The sequence below is a fragment of the Crocodylus porosus genome, unplaced genomic scaffold (assembly GCF_001723895.1).
Source record: "Crocodylus porosus isolate Cpor-Errol unplaced genomic scaffold, CroPor_comp1, whole genome shotgun sequence".
Lineage (NCBI taxonomy): Eukaryota > Metazoa > Chordata > Crocodylia > Crocodylidae > Crocodylus > Crocodylus porosus.
The window spans coordinates 5,084,102-5,109,269 of NW_017728923.1; the positions used below are offsets into that span (position 1 = coordinate 5,084,102).

Genomic DNA, 25,168 nt, shown 5'->3' on the forward strand with positions numbered 1-25,168 from the left:
GCTGGGAGAGCAGGCAGGGGATGGAGCCTGGCAGGGGTCCCCCCATGGTCCCCTCCACCCTTCTCAACCCCCCTCCCACCCCCTACTTGCTGGCACAGAGCCTGGGGCCAGCTCCCTGCAGCAGCAAGTGGGGATTGCCCGAATCTCCACATCTTCTCTGAATCTTTTCTGAATCGATTCAGAGGCTTTAAATAGATTCGGACCTTATAATTGGTCTCCCAATTTGATTTGGATTCATAAATTCAGCCGTCAAATAGGGCCAAATCTCCTCTAAATTGAATCAGCAACCGACGCTTCGCACAGCCCTACTGCATACCCTCATTAACATGCAGGTTTGCAGAGCTGCTTGTGCTTATTTTCGCTGTTTGTTGTCAGGAGTTATGCTGTTTGAAGTTAAAGTTAAAGTTGATGCCAAGTTATACAAAAATAATTAAAATGCCCTCATGGTAAGCTGTTCCAAGGTCTGCAATGGTGAGAGTTTTAGTGCAAAAGGTTAGACGTGAGGACTAGAAGAGATTCCAGACAAGAATCACTCTTTGGATAGCTTTGTGGCTTATCAACTGCTCGAGAAAAAGTGCTTGCAAGCATCATTTTCTACAATTGGTTCAGGGAGCAACCTGAAACTCACTGGGGGCATCTATACATGCTATTAGCATGCAGCAATGAGCTCCAGTGCATATTGCGCTGGAGTTTCTTGCTCCCAGGCACTGCGTTTGAATATGCACATGAGACCGCAGCATGTTAAGTCAGGTCAAAGTAGACCCAGCTGGCAGGGAGTCCGGTGGGGTCAGCCTGCCAGCCCAGAGCTGCTCCAACATGGCTCAATGTGCTGCAGAGAGGCTGGCTGGGGCATGAGGGTGCTCCAGTGTGGAGCTAGCCAGCAGACAGCTCCACACTGAAGCACCCTCATGCCCCAGCCAGCCCCATCAGCATACATATGTACTACTGTATTTACAAGTACTATCCTGTGGCAGAGCTAATTAGTTTCTTGCAGCCTATGAGCCCTACATGTGTAGGTGCTGAGAAATTTACTGCAGAGCTAATTAACTCCACAGTAAGCAAGACAGGCCAACTATTGTTGAAAAAGCTGAAAAAAGCCCTGAATCTACTACTGACATAGGATAGGTCTGGAATTACATAGCAGTCTGAAAAGGAAGGAGACCCCAGTAAAGGAGTGGCAAAGACCCTGGTGGTAGTGGCACTTGGCAGAGCTTCCAGATGACAGTGCTGGGTAAGGCTCTTTTTCCAACTGACTGGGCTAGGTGGTAGGTCCCTGGGTTGGTTTGCGAGTCACTGGGCACACCTAGAGACGTTTACTTGAGAGTAGACTAATTAGCTCAGCAGTAAATGTCTCACACCTACATGTGTGCCCCGATTAGGCCACAGGGAACTAATTAACTCCACAGCAGGGTAGTGATTGTAAATATAAATACTAGCCTGCCCTGCTGCAGAGTTTTGCAGACACTGTAGACACTGACTCTGTTGCCTGCAGCTGCCTGCCAGCTAGCCCCACACTGAAGCACCCTCGTGCCCCAGCCAGCCTCTCCGCATCATATTGAGCCAGGTCAGAGCAGTCCCGGGCTGATAGGCTGAACCCCAGATTCTCTGCCAGGTGGGGATGCTCTGACCCAGCTCAATGTGCTGTGGTCCCAGGCACGTGTTCAAACAGTCCACCCAGGAGCAATAAGCTCTGGTGCAATAAGTGCTGGAGTTCATTGCGGCATCCTAACAGCATGTGTAGACAGGCCTACCGTAACTGTAATCTGGTTTGAGCTTGTGCTGACTGTGATCTGTTTGAGATATAGTTATGGGTTAATAGTTAATAGTATGTTTATTACCGTTTCTCTTGTAATATACCTTGTTTTAGTTTAACATTGGCTTGTCTGTAGGGAGTTTGTTCACATTAGAACACCCAGTTAAAATTGGTTTTCCCAGGTTTCTGGGTAGGGGTTTGACCTAAATCTGAGAAGTGATATAAAACTCCTAAAGTTGAACCCAGCCCTTGTTACTTGAAGGCCGAAGACCTTCAAGTCAGCCGGTCCTGATGGGTTACACCCCAGGGTACTCAGGGAGGTGGCAAGCATCATAGCTCAGCCCCTGGCACAGATCTTTGAAAGTTCTTGGCGCTCTGGTGAAGTGCCCGAAGACTGGAAGAAGGCCAATGTGGTGCCAATCTTCAAGAAAGGGAGGAAAGTAGATCCGACAAACTACAGGCCCATCTGCCTGACCTCTATCCTGGGGAAGATCTTGGAAAAGATTATCAAAGAGGCCATCCTTAACAGACTAGCTGAAGGCAATATCCTGAGAGATACCCAGCATGGGTTTGTTGCGGGTATGTCTTGCTTGACCAATCTCATTTCCTTTTAAAACCAGGTGACCCATCACCTGGACAAGGGAGAAGAGATTGATGCCATATATCTTGACTTTAAAAAAGCTTTCGATCTGGTATCCCACGATCACCTCTTGGCTAAACTGACTAACTGCGGCCTTGACATCACCATGATCCACTGGCTGGGGAACTGGCTCTGCAGTAAGACCAAGAGGGTGGTGGTTGATGGAAGCCAATAGTCATGGCACACTATGACCAGTGGGGTCCCTCAAGGCTCTGTCCTAGGCCCTAGACTATTTAACATCTTCATCAATGATGTGGACATCGGTGTCAGAAGTGGACTGGCCAGGTTTGCCGACAACACCAAACTCTGGGGTAAAGCATCCACACCTGAGGACAGGCAGGTGATCCAGGCTGACCTTGACAGGCTCAGGAAATGGGTGGATGAGAACTTGATGGTGTTTAACACCGAAAAATGCAAGGTTCTCCACCTTGGGAGGAAAAACCTGCACGTTGCTTATAGGCTCAGCAGTGCTATGCTGGTTAGCACTACAGATAAAAGGGACTTGGGGGTCATGATTAACCATAAGATGAACATGAGCCTTCAATGTGATGCTGCGGCTAGTAAAGCGACCAAAACGCTGGCTTGCATCCATAGATGCTTCTCAAGCAAATCTCAGGATGTCATTCTCCCCTTGTACTTGGCCTTGGTGAGGCAGCTGGAGTACGGCATCCAGTTTTAGGCTCCACATTTCAAAAAGGATGTGGAGAAGCTTGAGAGAATCCAGACAAGAGCCATGTGCATGATCAGAGGTCAGGAAAGCAGACCTTACGGTGACAGGCTGAGAGCCATGGGACTCAGGGGTGATCTGGTGGCCACCTATAAGTTTATCAGGGGTGCTCATCAGGATCTGGGGGAATGTCTGTTCACCAGTTTCATTCACTCTACTAAGTGATGGCATTGGCTCTGGAGGTCTTGATGACGTTATCTCTGGGAGGAGCTGGTTAAATATCATTTATAGGCAGAGCATGCCTCAGGGAAAATGGTGCCCTGGATGAACTTGTATTTTGGTACCCCCCACCCGCTCCTCCCCTACCCCTTCCAAGTCACCAGTGCTGCTGCCCTGTCACAGAGAGGCTCCATGTGACAAGCTAGGGAACTAGACAGGGCACCTGCAGCACCACCAGTAACACCAGGAACCACAACCAGCAGCAGCATGACATTCTCCACTCCAAATTCAGTTGCCAGCGTGAGCCTTCCAGTGCCAGAGGAGGAGCTGGATCTGGAAGCGGGGGACCTGAGTGCCATAGCCAAGGAAATTCTGGGGAAGGAGGGGGAATCTGAGTTTCTGCTTCACACCCCTCAAACTTCCCAAGAAGCAGTCTCCTTCTTCAGAAGGCACTGCAGAGGAGGTTGTGAGGTCAGGTGGCTCAGCTCTTCCTCCTGTTGTGCCTCTGCCTGCTGAGGAGGGGATAAGGCAGGATCCCCACCCGCAACCCAGAAGTGGGTAGGTAGTATAGCGTGGGATCAACTTGAGGTGGCAGATGATCCTAGGTATGCTACCTGCCAGCAGTGCCGAAAGTAGATCAGCCAGGGCAAGGACTAGAAATATTTCACCACCACAGTGATGCTGCTGCATCTCAGGAGGCAGCGCACTCTTGCCCTTGTTCCTTCTCAGCCTGGCATTGGTGGGAGCATGCCCAAAAAGAAGTCCCCCTCTTGCTCCAAAGCCCCCATTTCCAAGAAGCAGTAGACCACCCTGCACCAGTAGGGGAAAGGCGTGGACAAAGGTTCCCAAGGTGCATTCCCAAGGCCAGCGAGGCCATCCAGAGCACTGGGGAGATGTTTGCTGGATGGCCAGCCCTTCTCCTTCGTTGAGTGTCCAGGGTTCAAGTGGCTCATGGCACTCGCGGCCCCCATCCTACCAAGTGCCTGCACACATCACCGTTAGCAGGACGGTGGTGCCTCATGCAGGGTGTACTTGAGGGAGGAGCTGCAGAAGGCAGGGCCACAGGTAGCTTTACACTTCACCTGAGACATCTGGAGCAGCAGAGAGGTAGGCAGATCATGCCTACCTCTCCCTCACAGAACACTGGTGCGATCAGTCAGGGTGTCAGTGGGCTCGGAGGTGATGGATGAGTCCCACACAGCAAGGGAGATCATGGTGGCCATGAACCACATAGGGCAGGCTGAGCTCACCTCTGGCTTCATGGTCTCTGACAACTGGACCAACATGGTCAAGGTTGTGCAAAACTTTGTTGGCAATTGCTGTGTGGCACATAAGTTCCACCTCATAGTCAGGGATTTCTTGGAGGGGAGCAGGGCTGCCGATGATGGTGCCAGCACCACCAGCACACTCATTTCCAAATGCAGGAAGGTGGCAGGCTACTTCCATCCGAGCATCAAGTGGGGGCAAGATACTGTGGGACAAACAGGCAGAGCTGAACATCCCACAGCACAAAATTATGCAGGATGTGAAGACTCAGTGGGACGCCACATATTTAATGCTTGAAAGGCTGGTCGAGCAACAGAAGGCCATCCATGAGATGGCCTTGCTCAGGGAGATTGGGATCAGCAGCCCCCTTAACACAGCTGAGTGGGACACCATCTCCCAGATCCTGGTGGTCTTCAAGCCATTCTTCAAGGCCACCGAAAGCCTCATTGATGGCAATGCCCTCCTTAGCCAGGTGATCCCCACAGTGAAGGAGCTTAAGAATCAAATGGAGAGGTTCCAGGGGATCAGTGTTCCTGGCTGGAGCAAGCCACTTTCACCAGAGGTGCAAGCACTGGTGAAGCAGCTGAAGAAGGGCATCAAAAAACAGCTGGATCCATTGCAGTCCAGTACGGCCTATGCGCTGGCAGGCATGTGCAACCTGGGGGTGAAGGGGAACATTTGCAGCAGCAAAATCCTCAATCACTGGACAGAGGTGCTGGTGAATGGAGTCAGGGAGGCAGAAGGGCAGAGGTGGGGGGACATGGAAGAGGGGGATCCACTGTCCCTTGCCAGCACTCCAACCACCAGCCAATCTCCTCCACCACAGCTGCTGCCAATGTGGGCCAAGAGCATGGCTTCAATGTTGGGGACCAGAGGCACCAGGACTCCACCATCTGGCAGGTAGCACGGAGGCCTTGGTGGCTACCTATCTTGCTGAGGATGTGGAGCTGCTGCAGTGTGACCCCTTGGACTACTGGGCAACCCACAGCCAGATGTGGCAGGGTCTGGACACGGTTGCCCAGGAACACCTGTGCTGTCCACCAACCCGAGTTCCAAGTGAGAGTGCCCAGCATTGCTGGGGATGTTGTGACACTGCCGCATCTGCTTGGATCCTGGTTTGGTGGGGCAGCTGGTGTTCCAGAGGCGAATCTCTGGCTCCTGGGGTTCCCCAAGCTCCACATGCAAGCTGAGTGCCACCCTCCTCACTCTGCACCTATTTCCTTTCTTTAGTTGCTTTCACAACCATTTAATGCCCTGCTCTCAGAGCTGAAGTTGGCAGTTTAGTTTTTCATCAGCAAGCAGGGGAAGAACATCTCCCTGCTGAGTTCCTGTGCCAGGATGAACTTGGAGGTTTAGGCTGAGGCTATGGGGAAGGAGGACTGCCTTTACTGCCTGTGTTCTAGCCTCTGGCTTCCTTACTCTTCATTCCATCCAGAAAGAGTACGCATCAACTGCAGAAGCTTCCTCAGCCTGACGAAGGGTTTTTAAACCCAAAACCTTGCCAAGATAAATTTCTCCAACCACTTAGTTGATCTAATAAAAGATATCACATCTACTCAAAGAACTTTTCCTGCCTGTTCCTTAGACTAACATGGCTACAAACAGAAACCCAGTTAACACACACAAGTGACACAAGTTTTGCTTTCAACAGTTTGAGGTGCACTTTTACAGAAGCCCCTGCACCTATCTTCTTGAAACCTGACAGGCTTCATGCCCTCAGGAGGGGCTACCATCCCTGCTGTTTTCATCCAAATCTGTAAAACAATGACAAAGTTATAGGTATTTTAGTGATTCCCCATTATACTCTAGCCAAATGACCGAAACGGCTGATTTGGCGGGCAAATCAAATCAGGATGGTGACTTGAATCACCAAATCGAATCACTGTCCTCCTGAATCAGCCAAATCCAAATTGAATACTTGCTGCTTCATGCAGGCCTACTATCCACATCCAAATTGGTTCAAGCGTTGCAGGTTAGACTAAACTGCAAAGATTGAATCAATTCAGGCTCAGGCTTTTTGAATTCCTGTCCCTGGATTCAGAGCACAGTCACCATCAGACACATAACACGATCAGAATGGGCCCTCCCTCCAAGAATGGTTAAATAATATCTTTTCCCTAACAACCAAGGCTTCCAACTCCAAGAAGATTAATTCCTTCTGCCTTGTGCATTGCTATCAATGTAGCTGCTAGGGTACTTGATGCTCTGTTCGACAGAATAGGATAACACCTTGTTCTCTGTAGCAATATTGGTTCAGTGTTGCTAACACTTGTTTTAGTAAAAGAAGCAACTATAATAATCATAATTAGTCATGTAGTGTGATATAGTCCTGATCATCTCAAAGGATCATACACTGCTTTAAAAACATAAGGAATCAGTATGCAGACTCTCAGGATGCACTTGCTTAGAAATGAAATCCAGCTATCTCTTAAGGAAAACACAACCAAAATTGAAGAGTGCACTGCAAAACCATTCAGCAGGTAAGGCTGGAGGTGAAGATGATGGAGCTGTCACTGAAGGGGGCTGCCGAGGAGGCAGAGTAGTGGAATTGCTCAGTTTGGAATCTGGGGACTATGTGGTTAAAGCACCATGACTCCAGGCCACGTAGGGACCAGATATGCTAATTAAAGTGTTTTGGCTGACTTTCCAGTGAGGCTCTCCTACATATTCCTCATAACTGTGGAACCATAAGCTGCCAGAAATAGTCTTCTCCATGCAATACAGAGATGACAGTGTCCCTGTCAAGGAAAAGTAATTGCATGAATCAACAATGATTCTTTTTTCATGCAAATATCCCCAGCAATTAACAAGGGTGAGAAATACCAAAAATGCTGTCCTTTCTCAGGTTCCTCCAAAGACAGCACAGCCCAAAGTTTTATCAACTTTGGGCAATCCTGCCAGCTGTTCCAACTGCTCTCAACAAGCTAAAAACACTCTGTTCTGCCAGCTAGCAGTGGGGAGGTTTCATCTCACTGGAGGAAGTGGCCAGTCGGGTTACGCCTAAGTCTGGTGCGGGTCTTCCTCCTCAAGTTACCTTGGCATGGCTCTGAGTCAGTGCAGAAGCACACGGCACCTCAAAGCAGTGGCACTGCAGAATGAGGGGTAGTTTCCTTCATTGGCTACATCTCTGACAATCAGAGCAATCCTGTGGCTGCATTTTGGCAGGTGTGAACTAATTATTTCTGCCATTTCTTAATAGAATGAAGTCAGACTTTGAGGCCTGACTATTTTTTGTCAGTCCTTACCTAGGCAAAGTAACCAACTGTAACCTGGATCAATGCATACACACTACAGACATTCCTATGCTAGTGCACGGTATCAATACACACCCATCTGCAGACTCCTGTGATCCACTGCCCAAAGAGAGAACAGCATTACCTACCATAGACAGTGATACGGAGATAGAGCTGGGAATTATTTTTCTCTATGAAGTTCTGTAGATACTGAGAAGCAGAGCTGCCCTTCCCGGCCAAAAGATCCATCACGGCCTTCACCTGCTCTGATATGGTGCCCACCTCCTGCACCTGACCTGCTTCCTCAGCTGTGAGGACATCCAGCTTCCTCATGTAGCAGATAATCTCCTCCAAGAACTGTGCTGAGATGGACCTCACCAACTGTTTCCGATAGCGGTTGATCCAAACACCTGGGAGGATGGGAGGAAACTGATGAGTGTGAGGAGTCATTGACTATATCTGGATCTCTTATGTGCTGAGGGTGTGACAAGACAAGGCAGTCAGAGTCCTTTGGAGGTCACATTGTAACACCACTGTGACTGGGAAGCTGTATTGGCAACTTCAAGTAAGCCTTCCAATCTCAACACAACCTCCCAGCACTCAGAGGCTCTTTCTTCACGGTTTCAGAATGCTCATTTTCAATGACTGGACAAGCTGGACAGTCACTGAGTTCGCATGCTGCCTGGAGCTATTCTGAACATCCCTGTCACACGTAAGCTGGAAGTGGTGGAATAGACATGGCATGCAGTTGCTTTAGCAGAGAAGAAAGGACTTTTAAACCAGAAACAGTGTAGGCATTAGGGCTATGCAAAGCTTTGGTAGCCAATTAAATTTGGGGGAGATTTGGCTTAATTTGGCAGCTGAATCTCCAAATCCAAATCGAACTGGGAGACCAATTAAAAGGACCAAATAGAATTGGAAGCCTCTGAATCAATTCAGAAAAGATTCGGTGCCAATTCTGAGATTCAGCCATCAACTAAACGGGCAGCAATCCTCACCATGCTGGACACAGCTGCCGCCAGCTGGTAAGTCTGTTGTGATGGGCAGAGGGGGGAGGGAATGCCCCCACAGCAAGGGAGGGATTGGGGCTTGGGCTGGGGTGGGGGGTCACAGGACTTGGGGAGGGGGGATCCCGCCACTGTGTGCTGCCATGTGCTGCCAGTCCAGGATGGCACTGGAGAGGGTGTGTGCCCCCAGATCTGCACAGGGCAGGCTGGGCTGGGCTGGGCTGCACCCTGGGAGGCTAGCCCCAGCCACTCCCCGCCAGACTGCGCTCCACGGGACAGGCAGAGCCAGGGCTGTGCTCCAGGCGGCTAGCCCAGCCGCAGCCCAGAACGCAGCCCTGGCTCCACCCATCTGCAGAGCGCAGTGGAGCGGGGGCTATGAGGGGCTACAGCCACTCTTAAATTCCCCATAACCCCTGCCACCAGCCCCTCCCCAATCTGGGTGCATGTGCCCACTGCTATGCCCTGCCACTGCTTGCACAGCCAGGGCTTGTCTGGGAGGTGCAGGGAAGTTAGGCGAGTTGTGAGAGGGCATATCCCTCACTCCCAGTGCCTTCTGCCACACTTACAGAGTGCAATCCAGCCCAGCCTGCCCTGCACAGATCCGGGGCCACACAGCCACTACCATACCCTCCTGCACCAGCAGTGCATGGCGGTGCACAGTGGCACAAGCCCCGCTTCCTGAGTCCTGTGCCCTGCCTCCTTCCCTGTCCCAGCTGGGCAGCTTGTCCCAGCCCCAGCCCCAACCCCAATCAGGCCCTCGCTGTGGGGGCATTGATCTGCACCCCCCACACCCCTTCCCACCCCCTCCACCCAGCACAACAGACTTACCAACTGGAGGCAGCTGTGTCCAGTGTAGTGAGGACTGCTGCCTGTTTAGTCTATGGCCGAATCTCCCAAGCGGCGCCGAATCTTCAGATCCTATTTGGCCGAATCGAATTAGGACAGTGATTCAAATCACTGAATAAAATCACTGTTCCTCTGAATCAGCCAAACCTAAATCCGAAGCTCTGGAACCTAAATCCGAGCTTGCTGCTTCGCACAGGCCTAGTAGCCATGTCTGTGGTTCTTCAGCTGGGCCAATTACTCTATTGCTGTGCCAATTACCTCACCTGCAACTGGCCCAGACATGTCTAAGCAGTAGGGCTGTGTGAAGCTTCAGTCCCTGATTCAATTCAGCAGAGATTTGGCCCGATTCAGTGGCTGACTCTCCTAATCCAAATCAAATCAGAGGACCCTTTAATCTCTCTGAATTGAATTGGAATCCTCTGAAATGATTCAGAGAGATTCAGAAAGATTCGGCGATTTGGGCATAGACACAGCTTTAAATGTTTTTTTCTACATACCTCTAGGCGGCAGGCAGCTCATGAATGCTGTGATGCTGGGGCACATGAAGCATCCTACAGGAGCACTGGGGTGGGGGTGGGGGGTTGTCCCCAGCACGCTCAGCAGCAGACCCAGAAGTGGACTGGAAGCACTTCCAGTCCACTTCTGGGTCCGCCAGAGAGCGTACGGGGGGCCCCCCCACGCTCCATCTGCTCCAACGTCACAGCGTTCATAAGCCACGCCTGGTACCTCAAGGTATGTAGAAAAAACAACTAAAGCTGTGTCTATAGCCAAATTGCTCATTCTCTGTATCAGCAACGAATCATCAGATTCGGATTTGGCCAAATCGAATCAGGGACAGTGATCCGAATCAATTAATCAAATCACTGTCCCCAATTTGGGCCGAATCCGAATCTGGATCAAATAGGGCCTGTTTTGCACACCCCTACTAGGAAGCTAGTTTAGAAGGCCGCAGCCCAGAGCAGCACAGCGTGCTTGGGGATGCTGTTAAGTTTACCATGTAGGTTAGCCAGCTACACGATGTACACCAAGAAGAAGCTTGTTACAAAGGGACACAGCTCGTATCATGTTCAATAACAGGAATCACTGAAGCAATACCTTGTCTCCTTTTGTGGGCTTAGTCCAGTGAGTCCCAGCCAGGGTGTCTGGGCACTTTGGGTGCCACGTGACCTTCTGAAGGGTGCTGCATAGGTGTAAGGAGTTAAGTGCAGACTCAGGCTAGTCCCTGTCTGGCTGCTCACTTGCTCCCACTGCCCAGCCCCTCTGCAAGGAGGAAAGCTCTGTAATAAATTAGTTTTTGAAATAGGATGCTGCTTAATTAATAAAAATTATGCAGGGTGCCTTGAGTCAAACAAAGGATTCCTTGAGTCTAGAAACATTGAGAATGACTAACCTAGTCCCTTGGCCCCATCCAAAACCTTTTACAATAGCGCAGACAAGTGGAACAAAGGCTAAGAGGGACAGTATACCTTGTACTCCAGGACCTTCCACCATGACCTGCCACTCACCTTCCATCGGAGGTTTCCCGTGGCATCAGAGGCCCCTTGGGAAGGATATCTTTCAGTTGTCAGCACTACAATTGTGGGCCAGTCCCCAGTGCCTTCCCATTGACTCCACTCTTTGCCTCCTGGTCTCCTCTCCGTCTGTGTCACAGGAGATCGCACATCACTCAAGGTTCACTGCCGACAAAGGCATTTAGCCTTTTTCCATGTTTCTGATGGAAGGACAAGAAAAAACATCAGTGGCAATGTGGGAGTAAGCAAAGCTCAGACCATGAGCTAACAGTTCTGTATCTGTGGATAAACAACAGGTATGTTTCCTTGCAGCCCACTGGGAAAATGTGGGAGGATAAATCTTTTAGGACAGAATGATCCTGCTATGATGCATCTGAGCTACTTCCAGCTGAGTCAAGGTTGTGCAGCTCGTACTGACTCAGCTAACAGAAGAATTTCCTATGAAACAGTTAGAGATATTGCTGATTGAAGGAACTTTGCTACACATTTACAAAGGAAAGCCTTCCTACAGAGCACCTGCCGGCAGAGAAAATGGCTGAGATTGTGGCTCACAGCTGTGTCACAATTCAGCGCCACATGCCACCGAGCCAGGATACTAACGTCCAGGACCATCATGCCACAACCCAGTGCTCATATGCTTGTGCCTGAATAGACCATATTAAGAACCCAATATCAACCTGTCAATGCTTTGTTGGGATTAAAACCCCAAATGTCATAGAGATTGTACCCAGTGGCATCACTAGGATGCTAGTGTACTCTAAACATCCAAACTCTTTGTGATAACATTCAGTGCATATGCTATAGCGTCCATGCCATGAATGTTATACCTGGGTCTTTCTTGATTGGACATCAAGTAACATTACTCATTTTCTGTACAATGACTCCCTCCAAATGTCTGAGTGACAACCCTTCACCTGGGCAGAGCATTGTGGGGGGGCGTTAATTTTTTGGAAAGAAATTTCTGAGACCCAAAGCACAGACACAAAGTGGCTCATTCTATTTTGAACTTTTTAAACTGAAGTGCAAAACCTCCACCCCACGTTTCTTAATTAGTAGCAAATGTCATAGTGCCCATTTCAGAGCTTGGTACTTACTCCATTTTTGACAGCACAAATTAATGATATTTGAATTATGGTAAGTAGCAGCCACCTATTCCATCTCATCTGGGCGCTACTGGATTGCTGCTAATTGGTTTGCTTTTTAAAAAGAGAAAACAGCCATTGAATTCATGAACTTCCCATACAGAGAGCAGTGGGAGGGCAGTGTCACTGACATGAGAGGAAAATGTCTGCTTGCTTGAAAAGACAAAGCAAAAGCAGGCTCTTTTTATCACTGGCTCACAGACCTTTGTATTCCCAAATGGAAATGGCAGAGGTTAACTCAGGGGTGGGCAAAATGCGGCCCAGGAGCCAGATGTGGCCTGCCAGGCCATTCTATCCGGCCCGCAGGGCCCCTAAAAAATTTAGAAAATTAATATTTATCTTCCCCTGTCTGCCTATCATGTGGCCCTCAATGGCTTGCTGAAACTCAGTAAGCAGCCCTCTGCACGAAATAATTGCCCGCCCCTGGGTTAGCTGCTGTGCCTAGTTACCTGGACTGGGCAGTGAGTTTGAGGATGAGTGCACAGGGAGCCTAGCTGCAGGTTGGATTTATACTGGCCTCCTCTTTCAGAGAGTTGGCTGGCGGGGGCAGTGTATCCTGCAACAGGAAGCCTTTGCACACCATGTTCATAGTGCATCTTTGCAAAGGAGCAGGGACAACTCATGTCTTCTGTTCTTACAGAATAATTCAAAAGAAGTGCTGCACAGGGAAGCTCGGTGCATGCCTTGCCTGTGTGATACGATTTGGCCTTTTATGAGGCAGCCTTCACATTCTTTGCTGCCCATTCTCCTGTCCAGGGGTCAAGACACAGGGTTTCCTCCCCTTCTTCCCCAATCAGGAAACTCAGAGGCTAGGGACACAAGTTAAACATAAACCAGTTTAAGTGATCAGAAACTGGTTTAAAGTCATAACAGAACAGAAGCTCAGTGCACGTAAACCAGCTTCAAAATGGCTGAAACTGGTTTAAGAAAAACATGATTGAATGTAGTATCAGATTTAACTGATTTGGGTCAAACTAGTTTATGAAACTTCTGTTCCAGACCCCTTCCTAGTTAAATCAGTCTCCCAGCATGCTTTGTCGCCCTGAGCTGGGCTGCACTGGCTGCTCCAGAGAGCAGAGCTGGCCCCACCCCTCTGCTCCCTTGCTGGACCAGTAGGAGCTGGCTGACAGCGCAAGGCAAGCCCAGTTGGGAATGCAGCCCAGTCTGCAAGACGGGTCTGCCCGCTCACCCCCGGCAAACTCCAGCATGGGCCTGGGGCAAGGGTTAAACACCCCTTCCCCTGCTCAAACTTACTGCTGGCTCAACTGTGGACTACAAATCCCAAAGGCAGGTGAAAGCAGGAAGAGGAAGTGATAAGCAACCTGCCAAGTCCTGCTGCTGTAATTCTGGACTGCAAATCCCAGAGACCTCAGGGACAGCAGGAAGAGGAAGTGAACACACAGCCAGAAAGCCATGCTCTAGCGCCTCTCAGCTTCTAACTGGAGCCACTGCAGGCATGTGGCTGCATTTCCTGAATCAAAGTAAGAGTCTGTTCACTTCTGTTTCACTTTAATCTGTTCAGTTTAAACTAACCTGCAAAGACTGAATCGATTCAGTCTTGGGCATTCTGACTGTCCGTACCTAGCCAGAGGGTTCGGCTGCCCAAAATGGTAAAAGACCTCAGGAGCCATGCTGATCTTGATAAATTGGACCTGCACAGGGCAAACGTATCCACATACAAGCCTGAACACTGCACAGTGGTTTTCGGTCCCTCTCTGTTTCTCTGGGCCTTTGTCTGTATAGTTCTTGCAGCCACCATGCTGGCTGGGTCTCTTTTATAGGCTGCAGATCCTTGAATAGCATAAGGGGATGACAGGTGGGTATCTCAATCAATCACTCTAGCCTCCAATCCCCGCTTTCTCCAGTCCCCCCACAGCACAAATAGATCCTGCATTGCCAAGAGCCTCTACAAATAGGTTTCTATAGAGTGAAGTGAAAGAGGGTGAAGGATGCTAATAAGCCTCTGATAATAACCCAGTTTCTCAAACCAGGATGTTCACAGAAACCTGCAGACTGTAATCACTTGCCTAAACCAATACCAGTTCATCAGTAGAACAAAGAAAGCATTTTGAGTTGATCTCACTGTGACCTTCTGAGCAATCCAGCAGAACTGCTTTTCGGAATTTTGTTTTGCAGGAAATATCGGTGTTGTGTTTTAATTTCATTTAATTTTTGGAACAGAAAAAAATGGAGAAATATTAGTTGTTCCCTCCATGTGGAAAGTCTATCTTTATGCCAGCTGGTGTCTTGCTTTTCTGTTCTATTCTTGAACTATCCAGTTTTTATTGTCCAGTGTTTTGAATATGACCCCATGTCTCAAAACAGATTTTGAGGAACGTGCTATATTCTCTCCAAGAAGTTTTATTTATGGCTTCACGGTTTACCATTTTTCTCAACTGACATACCAAACAAGGCTGTGATGTTGCCTTATCTCTGGTTTGTGTAATTCAGATACATGATCGAATTAAAAACAGCCTAGTGAGCAATTCTCTAGCTTTTGTGCTTCTTTCTGCAGATACCTTGATATTTCCAACCACTTTGGAAAGTGCAGTTAAATCTTTCTATGAAAGAAGAATTGGGTTTCCTCTTTTGTCTCCTGTGGAAGATACATTTACTAGAAATCAAAGCCTCCTGGCTGGATGCTGTGAGCCTTCCCTATCTCTCCTCATGGCCACGGTGGAGGATGGATTCTCCTGCCTCAGGTAGTTCACCCACGTTCCATGCTGCGATTTCCTACATCTGATACTATTTAAAAACATGTTGTTCCCTTCTAGGAGAGTAAATACCTCAAATTAGCAGGAGCAAATGAATTCTATCTAGACAAATGGGAGGCAATAAACAATGTCAGCAGTTTTTCCTACTCCCTATGTATTTTTCTTGATCAAATACAGGCCTAGAGTATGCTGCTTCAGGTGGCTTTAGTCCAGAGTGCATTCCTCAAGTGTCAGGACATTTGTATGCATGGCCCTGCTCACTCTCTTGGCATTAGCTTTGTCAGTGCAGCTTTAGTCTCACACTCCAAACTTCCTTTCAGCTGCTTTATTTCATAGGAGTAGGACTCTCGCACAGATCGGAGCAGGAGTCCACTCCCTTTGGGTTAATCCTGAGTGGGAAATATGTGGAGTTTGTTCCCCAAACAGGCAAAATAGGCTCCACCCTCACCTCGCCACCATGGTGCAGTGCAGGAAGCACCGCAGCAGCAGCAGGGAGTAGCCAGAGGGCATCGCTGCAGGCTGTTCTGACCTGAAGGCTTCCTATCCTGGGCTGCCCTACTGGCTGAGTCTTCACAGCACCAAGAGTGAACTGGAAAATGAGGATTTGAGCAAGTGAGGTAACAGGTGGGGTCCCTGCCCCTCAGAATATCTCAAGAGCATCTAGGCAGAAAGGAACATGCAGCCTGCACTTCAGTAGTGTCCTACTGCATCGAAAGATACCTTGTCAGCACTGGGCGGGAGGCCTGGCTTATCGCTGTTCCCTCAGTGATGGGTTTTCCATACACAGGCACTTGCTGATGGGCAGGATGGAGCCTGTTATGAGGACTGTAGAACCGATTCCTAAGGAACATCCACTCATGGCACAAACGCATCAGTGCAGCAGGCACCAAGTGACATGCTTTTCAGTCATTTCAAAACAGAAGTTAAGGACTGAACTGTGCTCACATCACTGGATGGGCTCTTCTCAGGCCACAGACAAGACCCATTGACAGGGGCTGTTACGACCATCAGTAACATTTATAGTATAGTAACACTGGAATGACACAGATGGGGCTCTACTGAGTTTGGCACTGCACACACATAGTCCCAGCCTCAAAGACCCAACATAGCACATGGATAAGACAAACCAGTCCTTCAGAGAAAGTGGCAAGAGAACTAGTATGTAAAACAACAGGATGGGTTCAATTCCTAGGCAGAAGCACTATTTGCAGCTCATGTGCACTATAAATACAAAATTCTTATTTTCTTTCTACACGAGTGGCAACTTTCTAGCTGTGTTAGTGGAGTTTTTGGCACTTACGCACAGGTAGGGATTCTACTTCCCCTGCAGTGTGGACATGATCAGTGCCTGTATGCACACCTACACACTGCACAGGCAGGTACATAGCAGCATCTGCCTGTGCCTGTGGTAGAAGTTTAAGTGTGTCCAAGTCACAAAAATGTGGTCAGCCAGAAAACCATGACTACCAGGTGTTCAAGAGAGAAAGGTGAGCAGCCTTGGTGTTTTCTCCCAAGAGCTTTGGCACTTGCCCAGGAAGCAGAAGACCTGGTTTCTAGACCCCCTTAGCCAGGGAGGGTGTACATGTACCTATGTTACTTTGACTTCACTGCACAGTGCCCTAACCTCCTGGACAAGTGACCTAACCAGTCTTGGGACTCATATATGGGAGAGCCTGCATTTATGCTGAAGTACACACAGGGTTGGAGCCAGGATTTCCCAAAGGAGTGGGGCAGGAGCAGCAAGCTGCACTACAGGGATGGCTGCAGTCCTTGGTCCCACCCTCCTGCACCCCAGCCAGCATAAGCAGACTTTTTTAAGTCCCTAAAGCAAGTGAAAATCTCCCCACCCTTCCTCTTCCTGCTCAGAGGCACACTCTGACTTTTCCTCTTCCCCTCCCCTCAACTCCCCTGCCTGCAGCTGCTGCTTTCTCTGCTGCTCTGGCGCAGGGAAGCTCCAGAGTCAGGTGGACTGAGCAGGGCCTGAGCTCAGCTGTGCAGGGGACAGTGGCAACAGTGTGGCTGGAGTGAAGTTCCCCACACCCTGCGCAGGCGTGGGAAGGAGAACCCCTGTCTATCTCTGCTGTTATTGTCTACATTCCCACCTGAGCCCAGTCCCTGTGCAGCAGGTGGGAACAGTTCTGGTGCTTCCCTGACCCCAAGGCAGTGGGGAAAGTCAGGTGGGAGGAAAAAAGGTGGCAAGGAGCTGGAAAGGGAAAGGAAGGAGGATTTTTGCATGTTTTAGGGACTCTAAAATGTCTCTGGAGGCTCCCATGGTGCAGTCCAATCCAAAAAGGGATGCAGCCATGCCACTGCACCCCCTCTGGATCCACCCCTGAGTACATGCAGTGTGTAGCTGACTGAGCATGCCCAGTTTATGTCTGCACACTTATGTGTCCACAGTGCAGTCAAGGCCAAAAATGCCCAGGGACACAATTAGAAAACTGCTGTTTGGTGCACAAAGGGAAAGAGCGTTGTACCAGTTTCAGAAGGCGGTTTTCATGCTTTACTTCATCTGTGGCTATAAACCAAAGTTCCAGAACCACTGGGGCCTATGTCCAGACACCAACAAGCAATACTTACTACCCATTGGCTTTTACATTCAGGTTAAATATATGGCAAGGTATTAGAAAGGCAACCGAGTCCTTCCTGATAATTATATTTCTTGCCATGACATAAACAGCTGGAATGTAGCTCCAAGTCACGGGCCATTTGGAATAGGGTCAAAAGGAGCCACACCACAGCAGGACTCTTGGGAGGAAGAGTAGGTGATTGACTCTGCAGTCCTTCAATGATGAAGCATGAGCACTGTTTGCAGGGAAGCTGTGTATTGCAACCTGGGTTTGCTCAGCTCTGCTGCCTGCTGCAAAGTGCTGGTGGTTTAATGACTGCAGCCTCCCTCCCATCTCCTTGCTACCTCTAAAACAAGGAGGGCTGGTGATCTCTTCTGTAACAACAGCCATTCCCTGCTAAAGGACAGAAATAGAAGGTAGAAGGCTCCATTTATACTCTTGCCCGTATTCTCATCCAGCCAAGGCTAGCCCCTTTCTCCTCCGTTTTTAGGCTCGGATATTGCATGGAGATTGCTCCAGTTTTATAAAGAAATTATGATAATCATGTTTAAAGTATATAACCTCAAGTAATGGTATACCTCAGGAGGAATAATCAAAAATACAAATATAAAATGGGGGACATCTGGCTGACTGGCAGCACTATGGAAAAAGACTTGGGAGTCTTGGTAGATCACAGACTCAGTATGAGTCTGCAGTGTGATGCCCCCACACACAAGGTGAATGCAGTTTTGGGCTGCATCAATAGAAGCACTAGGTAAAAGATGAGGGAAGTGATGGTGCCTCTCCTCTCTACTCGACACTGGTTAGGCCTCATCTGGAGTAGTGTGTGCAGTTCTGGCCTCCACGGTTGCCTATAATGTGCTTGGGAGTGGGGGCCTTTTAATTAGAGCAGTTCCCAAACAGCTGCTCTAATTAAAACAGCTCACCATCACATGTATTAAGCCCCCATGTGTTTCAAAATGGCCTCAGGGGCACTTTATGTAACCTTTGTTGTAACCTTTGGCCCCCGTGGCCATTTTGAAATGCACAAGGGCTTCATACATGTGACTGTGGGGTGATACGCTGTGTTCTAATTAGACCACTCCAGTGAACTCAGTGAATCAAGTCTGCTCTGACGCGTTTTAATTAGAACAAGAATGAGCATGTATATAGGCACCCCACATTTTTAAAATATGTGGAGAAGTTAGAGAGGGTCAAGAGGTGGGCAGCTAAGATGATGAAGGGCTTGGAAAGCAAGTCATGTAGGCTTGGAGATAGTCTTGTTCATGTTACCAGCACATATGGAAAGGTGCTGGTAATATGACTTAGACACTCATCATCTGTTCATAGACTTTAAACAAATTTACGACAGTGCATGGACAGGGCATTTGAAACATAATGGTAGAATCTGGATTCCCTAATAAGCTCATGAAAATGATTAGCCTGTGTCTTACAACACACAGAAGGGACAATTAAAAAGGATGGAAACTTTTTTGACGCCTTCAACATAGCACCTGGCCTGAGACAAGGTGTGATGCACTTTGCCCACTACTGTTCAACCCAGTGTTGGAACAAGTTGTCGGATTGGTGACTGAAATAAAAGAGGTCCAGCTCAGAGAATTGCACAATAACTTTGGGTACACAGACAACCTGGACATCATATCTGACAGTGCTAAAGAACTGTTGAATGCAGGGACAGATCCAGGGGCACCCCCCTTTCAGACTGGACTACACTGCTGGAGCCTCTGGGAACTTAAAAAAAGTCTCCAACATAGAGACTTCCCTCCATCGCCTTGGTGCTCACAGGCACATCCCCTTCACTCCCCTTCTCCCACTCCCCTGCCTGAGGCTGCTGCTGTCCTTGCAGCAAGGGATGCTTCAAAGCTGCTGCCTGGGGGCTTGGCTCAGCTGGGAACAGCAACCCTGGGAGGAGTGACCAGGAGTGGGGGTGAGCTCCCACTTCCCACACTTACTTCCAGGGGATTAGGAATGGCTTGGGAACCCAGCCCCCTGCCCAGCAACACTGCTGCTGCCATCTCTGAGCCCAGCCCCCCCTCGCCCCCCCCAACCTGGCTGGAGTGGGCAGGAGCAGCTTGGAGGCTTCCCCCACCAGCAGCAGAGAGAGGTAGGGAGAGGAGAGGATGCACCTATGAGCATGGAGGGGAAGAAGAGGATTTTTAAACGGTCCCTTAAGGTATCTGTCCTGTCCCCATTGGTGGGTTGGAGTCAAGAGGCTTGGAGCAGGGGTGAAGCCATCCCTGTAAAACAGGTGGATGCTCTTTTACCTCGCTTTGCCAAATCCTGGATCTGCCCCTGGTAGAAAGTATAAAATTTTAGAATATACAGCCAAGAGAATAGTGCTTATAGTGAACAGACTATATGGATGTGACACACAAGAATAGAAATGGAAGAGCAAAATGAGACCTTTGTATGGGAAATAGTAGCTTCCAGAGGGTGCAAGAATTCAAGTATCTTGGATCATTGTTGACCGACATCAACAAGATGAGCAGGGATATTACTGAAAAGATCCAGAGTGGGAATAAAACACTTCTTAACAGACTTATCAAGTCCAAGATACTGTTCAAAAGAATAAAATAGCAGCTGTACAATACCACTGTTAGATATGCAGTGATGTACAGGAATGAGACTTGGTGCATGATGCTGAAAGACTGACAGAAACTGATTTGCTTGAAAATAATATTCTCAGGAAGATAGCTGGACCATTGTAAGATCCAGTGAGGGGAAAATGGAGGCAAGAAGTAATGAAAATCTCTGATACATCATGGAATTGCCCTTCATTACAGGTGTGGTGCTTGCACAGGAGTTAGTATGAATTGGCTATGTGGTGAGAGTGGAGGAATCTAGAAACATCAAAATCAAAATTATGATTATTCATCAACCGATATGAAGACATCCTCAGGGTAAGCCTCACCAGTGCTTGATGGACAACATAAGAAGAGACATGAAGGTACTTAATGTAGGAGAGGATTGGGAGGAAATAGCTCAGGATAGACAAGAAAAGAGGCACATCATCCAGGAGGCCAAAGCACTACAGGTGCTGATCAGCCATTGGAAGTAATTCACATTTTAGTGTTTGCAGATGACAGGTGTTATGAGGTTAAAAGTCACTCATGTAAGGCTGGACCTTCTGCCCTCCTTTCTGTTATTCTACAGCATACAGACAAGTCTTAACTGAACTTCTCCCTCCCTGGACAAACACCTTTACACACCTGGTAGTGCAGAGTAGGACTAGGATTTTTTATTCTGTGAAAAATTCCAGTTTTGATTTTTTTTTTCATTCCAGAGTGAATGGAATCACTGGCTGTTTGGACCCCAACTGTCCAGGCAACAACTTGGCCAAATGTCGTGCAGAAGAACAGGATAGGGAGTCAGTCAGGAAGGGCATTGACCACTCCACCCTTTTAGAGAGAGTTTTGAAGCTTGCCTAACAAAGCTAAGGACCTAGGACCCTGGGCTCCTGACCCGCTGGGCAGGGGAGCTGGCAGAAAATCAGGCATGTTTGGAAACTGTCCTGCCTGAAATGATTCTTCTGGAAGCCAGCATGGTATCTGTCAAAATGTCATTAAAACTGACATGTTCCTGTGGGACATTTGGCTTTTGACAAATCAGCATTTTCAAGCAGAGAAAAATATTCCATCCGAAAATTTCCAGTGACCACTAATGTCTACCTTTTAAATGGTGCTTCAGCTGTATGTCCTAGTTAAGCGAGTCCCTAATCACTAGGGAATAGTTAATGATCCTATTTGAATATTGTCAGTATTTAAATTAGATGTCATTTAATGGGAAGTTTTGGCAAGCCCATGCTTAAACTGAGACACTGACCCAGTTCACAAGCCTGTATCCTAAACAAGTGGGTATCTTGCATACTCTGCATGCATGTCCAGTTGAAGATCTGAAGTTCAGGACTTGCATCCTTCTCTCTAATGGAACATCTAATGAGAACATCTTGATCTTAAGAAAAATTCAGGTTTACACGCAGGTGCAAACTCTGCTACTTGGGTCTGTCTTCACTAAATGATACAGATGTTGCCCGGTCATGCTAACACATATTAAAAAACAAACACTGTGAGAGAATAGTTGCAGCATAGCTTTGTGGAAAGTGAAAGACAGGGACTGTTTATTGTTTTCTAGTATCTCCCATGTCAAGTCTCACTTACCAACTTCCTGTAGTAATCTAGCTTGTGTTTGTATATATAAAAAAGGGATTTCTTTATGGTTGGGGGCACTTTTGTTAACCAACCATAAAGAAATCCTTTTTCTATCTTACTGAGAGGCTGAAGGCATAGGATGCAAGACCTGAGGGTTCTTTCTTCCTGCCCCTAGACTGTGGCTTCAATCCGGCACACAAGGCACCAGCAGCACTAAAATGCTGTCAGGTTGTGAGGCACAGGAATTGAAGAAACCACAGTCAATACAGCACTTGCAGCAAAGCAGTTTATTTGCTTACAGACCCCTCTGCAAACTCAGCAACACAATATGCACATACTGGCTTATGGCTCATCTACAGATTTACCAGTCTAGGCTTGCTCTCCAGGGACCAGCATGCCCTGTTTTGCTTTGAAATTTGAAGCACATGTAGCCAGCATGAGGGCAGAAAATGCAAGTTCTTGTCTCTCTCTCCTAAGGCAAGAAGAGTTTCTGCAGGTTCCACAGATACGGCAAAGCGTTGCTCAGCTTTAAAACAGAATAAAACAGCCAAATTATAAATAGAGCAGTGCATGCAATTGCACTGTCACCACATCTGGAAATTTATGCACAGCTGCACACAGAAAGAGCTAGGTAAACAAAGCTCATACATTAGAGCCCTTTCTGCATGCATGCTTAATTTAGGTATACAAATGCATATTACAGATGTCAAAAATTAAATTAGTCCCTCCTCGCTGTTTTACATCTAAGATATTTCCAGATAAAGGTACACACAATTTTGATTTTGCGTAAAGTGCCAAATATAAACCAGATGCCTCAAGATACAGCCATGTTAACAGGGTTTCTCTCCCAGAAACGCCAGGGAAAATTTGCTTTAATCCTCCTTCCCCAGCACACCGCGCTACAAGGGACTGACGTGCCTGCATCATTCATCATGGCTTCTCAAGTGTACTGTATTCAAGGCCCACCCCTGCACAGCCACGTCCACAGCACTGTACTCTCCTTTCTTACCCTGGCACCCTGGATCAGCATTCACTCTGAAGGTAACTGTGGCCTACCAGATCTTCACACCACTTCCTGTAGCCTGATTTTCCCATGATGAATCTCAAAGACATGCTGAGCTGCTATGACTAGCGGCTGTTTGACTAGGGGACAGTGTGAGAAACACTCTAGGATGCTGGAGAATCCTGGCTGCTGGTTGGTTCATCTGGACTGGCTTACAATAAACTCCTAGTATTTCATGTTGAATTTCAGGGCTAACTACAGAATTTGGAGAAGGTCCTGCAAAATCTGTTGGATTCTTCTTTACTACTAGGCACGCAATGCAGCCATGGCTGCTATTACTACTTCTGGTGAAGCAGGAAATTAGACTCTTTTCTTGAAGAAGGGGACCTACCTCTGCAACTCCAGAGCAAACTACTGCAGTTCACTGTCTGGCAATGTAGGTGACTGCCACTGGGCAGCCACAGCTCATACAGTAATGACCAGACGTTAAAATAAGATGTAAACATCCTACAACACTACTCTCTGAGCTTTACTACCTGCTTACCCTTTTCCAAGTTGAACTTAAGTTCCTCTTCCTTACCTATGAGGCACTTAAAGAGCTAGTTCTGAAGTTAGAACTCTTAAAATTGCCTCCCCATTTAAAACTCACCAAGGCACCTATGCTCAGTCAGTCTGGTCCACAATAAAATTATTGAATGCAGAGGACAATACATTTTAGCAGAAGGACCTTCCAGTGCAAATGCTACTGGGAGCTTCCCTCTCAGGTACATATTGTTCATTTCATGTGCTGCAACTATCCAGCAGTTCAGAAGAAAGCCTGAATGCTGCAGAAATACTGCCATTAATTATCAGGATGTCAGAAGCCTCCTTCCAACTCAAGTACTGTGTATTAGGGCTGTGTAAAACACCATCTTTTGGTTTCACGTCCATTTTGCTATTTAAAAGGAACATGTTTTCTTTCGTTTCAAAGCACTGTTCCATTTCGTTTTGTCAAAACCGTTTCACTGTTTTGACCCATTTCAACATTTTGCCTATAGGCTATAATGGGGAATCATGAAAATGCCTAAAACTTTGTCATTTCTTGCCTGATTCAGATGAAAATTGCAGGGATGGTAGCCACTTCTGAGAGCATGAAGCCTGCCACATTTCAAGGAGATTGAGGTACAGTTTCCCAGAAACCTCTGCACCTAACTGTTCAAAGGAAAACTCCTGACACTTGCTAACAGCAGCAGCCTCCTCTCATCCAGCGCACAGATCTGCAGGGCTGTGGGGCTGTGCCGGACTCCTCATGGGGGTACTGGCCCCTGGATCTCTGCACCAGATGACAGGAGGCTACCCTGCTGCCTGGGACCAGTGGTGTGCGCAGCCCATACCCAGCACCAGCTAAAATTGATGCTGCTTCTGGTCCTAGGCAGCAGAAGTAGCCTCATCTCATCAGCACACAGATCTGGGGGCTCGCACCCCCAGGAGGGCTGCCAAACAATACTGGACTCCTCCCGGGGGTGCAGGCCTCTGGATCTGTGCACCAGATGACAGGAGGCTGCCCTGCCACCTGGGACCAGTGCTGGGCACAGCCCACACCCAGCGCCGGGGAATATTCCTGCTGCCGGCAGCAGAGGCAGCTTTGTCAGGCCCCCAGAGCACGTATCTGGGGGCCTGCAGCCCCATTCAGCTCAGCCCACTTAAAGGCCTACTTAAAGACAATTCCTGACAGACCCATTTTGATTACAACAAAACTTTGTGAATATCAAGATTAGTATTAAGTTTTCCAGGTGCAGTCATATTAGTAACTGCACTGTCTTTTATATGTCACAATATGAAGGACTAGAACGTTTTTCAGCCTGTGGTCCAAAGACCACTGGGGGTTTGCAGACTATATGTAAGGCATAGGTGGGCAAAATTCAGCCTGCCAGATTACTGTGTCTGGCCTCCGGCTGCTCCCACAGCACTCTGCATGAGGCTGAGCCTGGATGGGGATCCCGGGCAACCCACACTATACTCCAGCCCATGCCCCATGCCTGCAGGCAGCACTGTCCTGACCCCAGCCCTGCCCACCATACCAGAGAAAGCTGCAGCTGAGTGGCTCCTGTCCTAGCACACGGGGCTCCATCTCTAACTTCAGCTCCTAGCTGCCTTCCACTCATTCTGCCTACCCAGCATGGGGAGCAGTCACCTGTGGGCAGCCAAGTGAGTGGAAGGCAGGTCTGCCAGGAAGCTGTACACACTGGCTGAGGCTGGGGCGAGGGTGGTGCTGTGGGTGGGTGCAGGGTGGGTGTGGGCAGGAGGACAGCACAGGCTGCCTGAGGCGGGAGCAGGTGGAGCTTGGTCCCCTGCAGAGTACCACAGGGGCAGCCACAAGTCAGATGGGGGAGGGGAGGACCACCCCTACACATGCACTGCACCACCTGGATGAGCTCTGCACATGCACCCTGTCCCCCCCCTTCATCCC

The 25,168-nt window shown here is 48.5% G+C and overlaps 1 protein-coding gene across 1 annotated transcript in view; it reads right to left on the minus strand.

The window, feature by feature from the left end:
- The window catches only part of NLRC3 (NLR family CARD domain containing 3), an 80,014-nt gene that overhangs the window by 43,198 nt on the left and 11,648 nt on the right, over positions 1-25,168 (minus strand). The window contains exons 2-3 of the mRNA XM_019539994.1: positions 11,137-11,342; positions 7,928-8,188 (exon numbers count right to left, since the gene is read on the minus strand). Of these exons, the coding sequence (XP_019395539.1) occupies positions 7,928-8,188; positions 11,137-11,143 (268 nt within the window). The 5' untranslated portion in view covers positions 11,144-11,342. The remainder of the gene's footprint in view (positions 1-7,927; positions 8,189-11,136; positions 11,343-25,168) is intronic.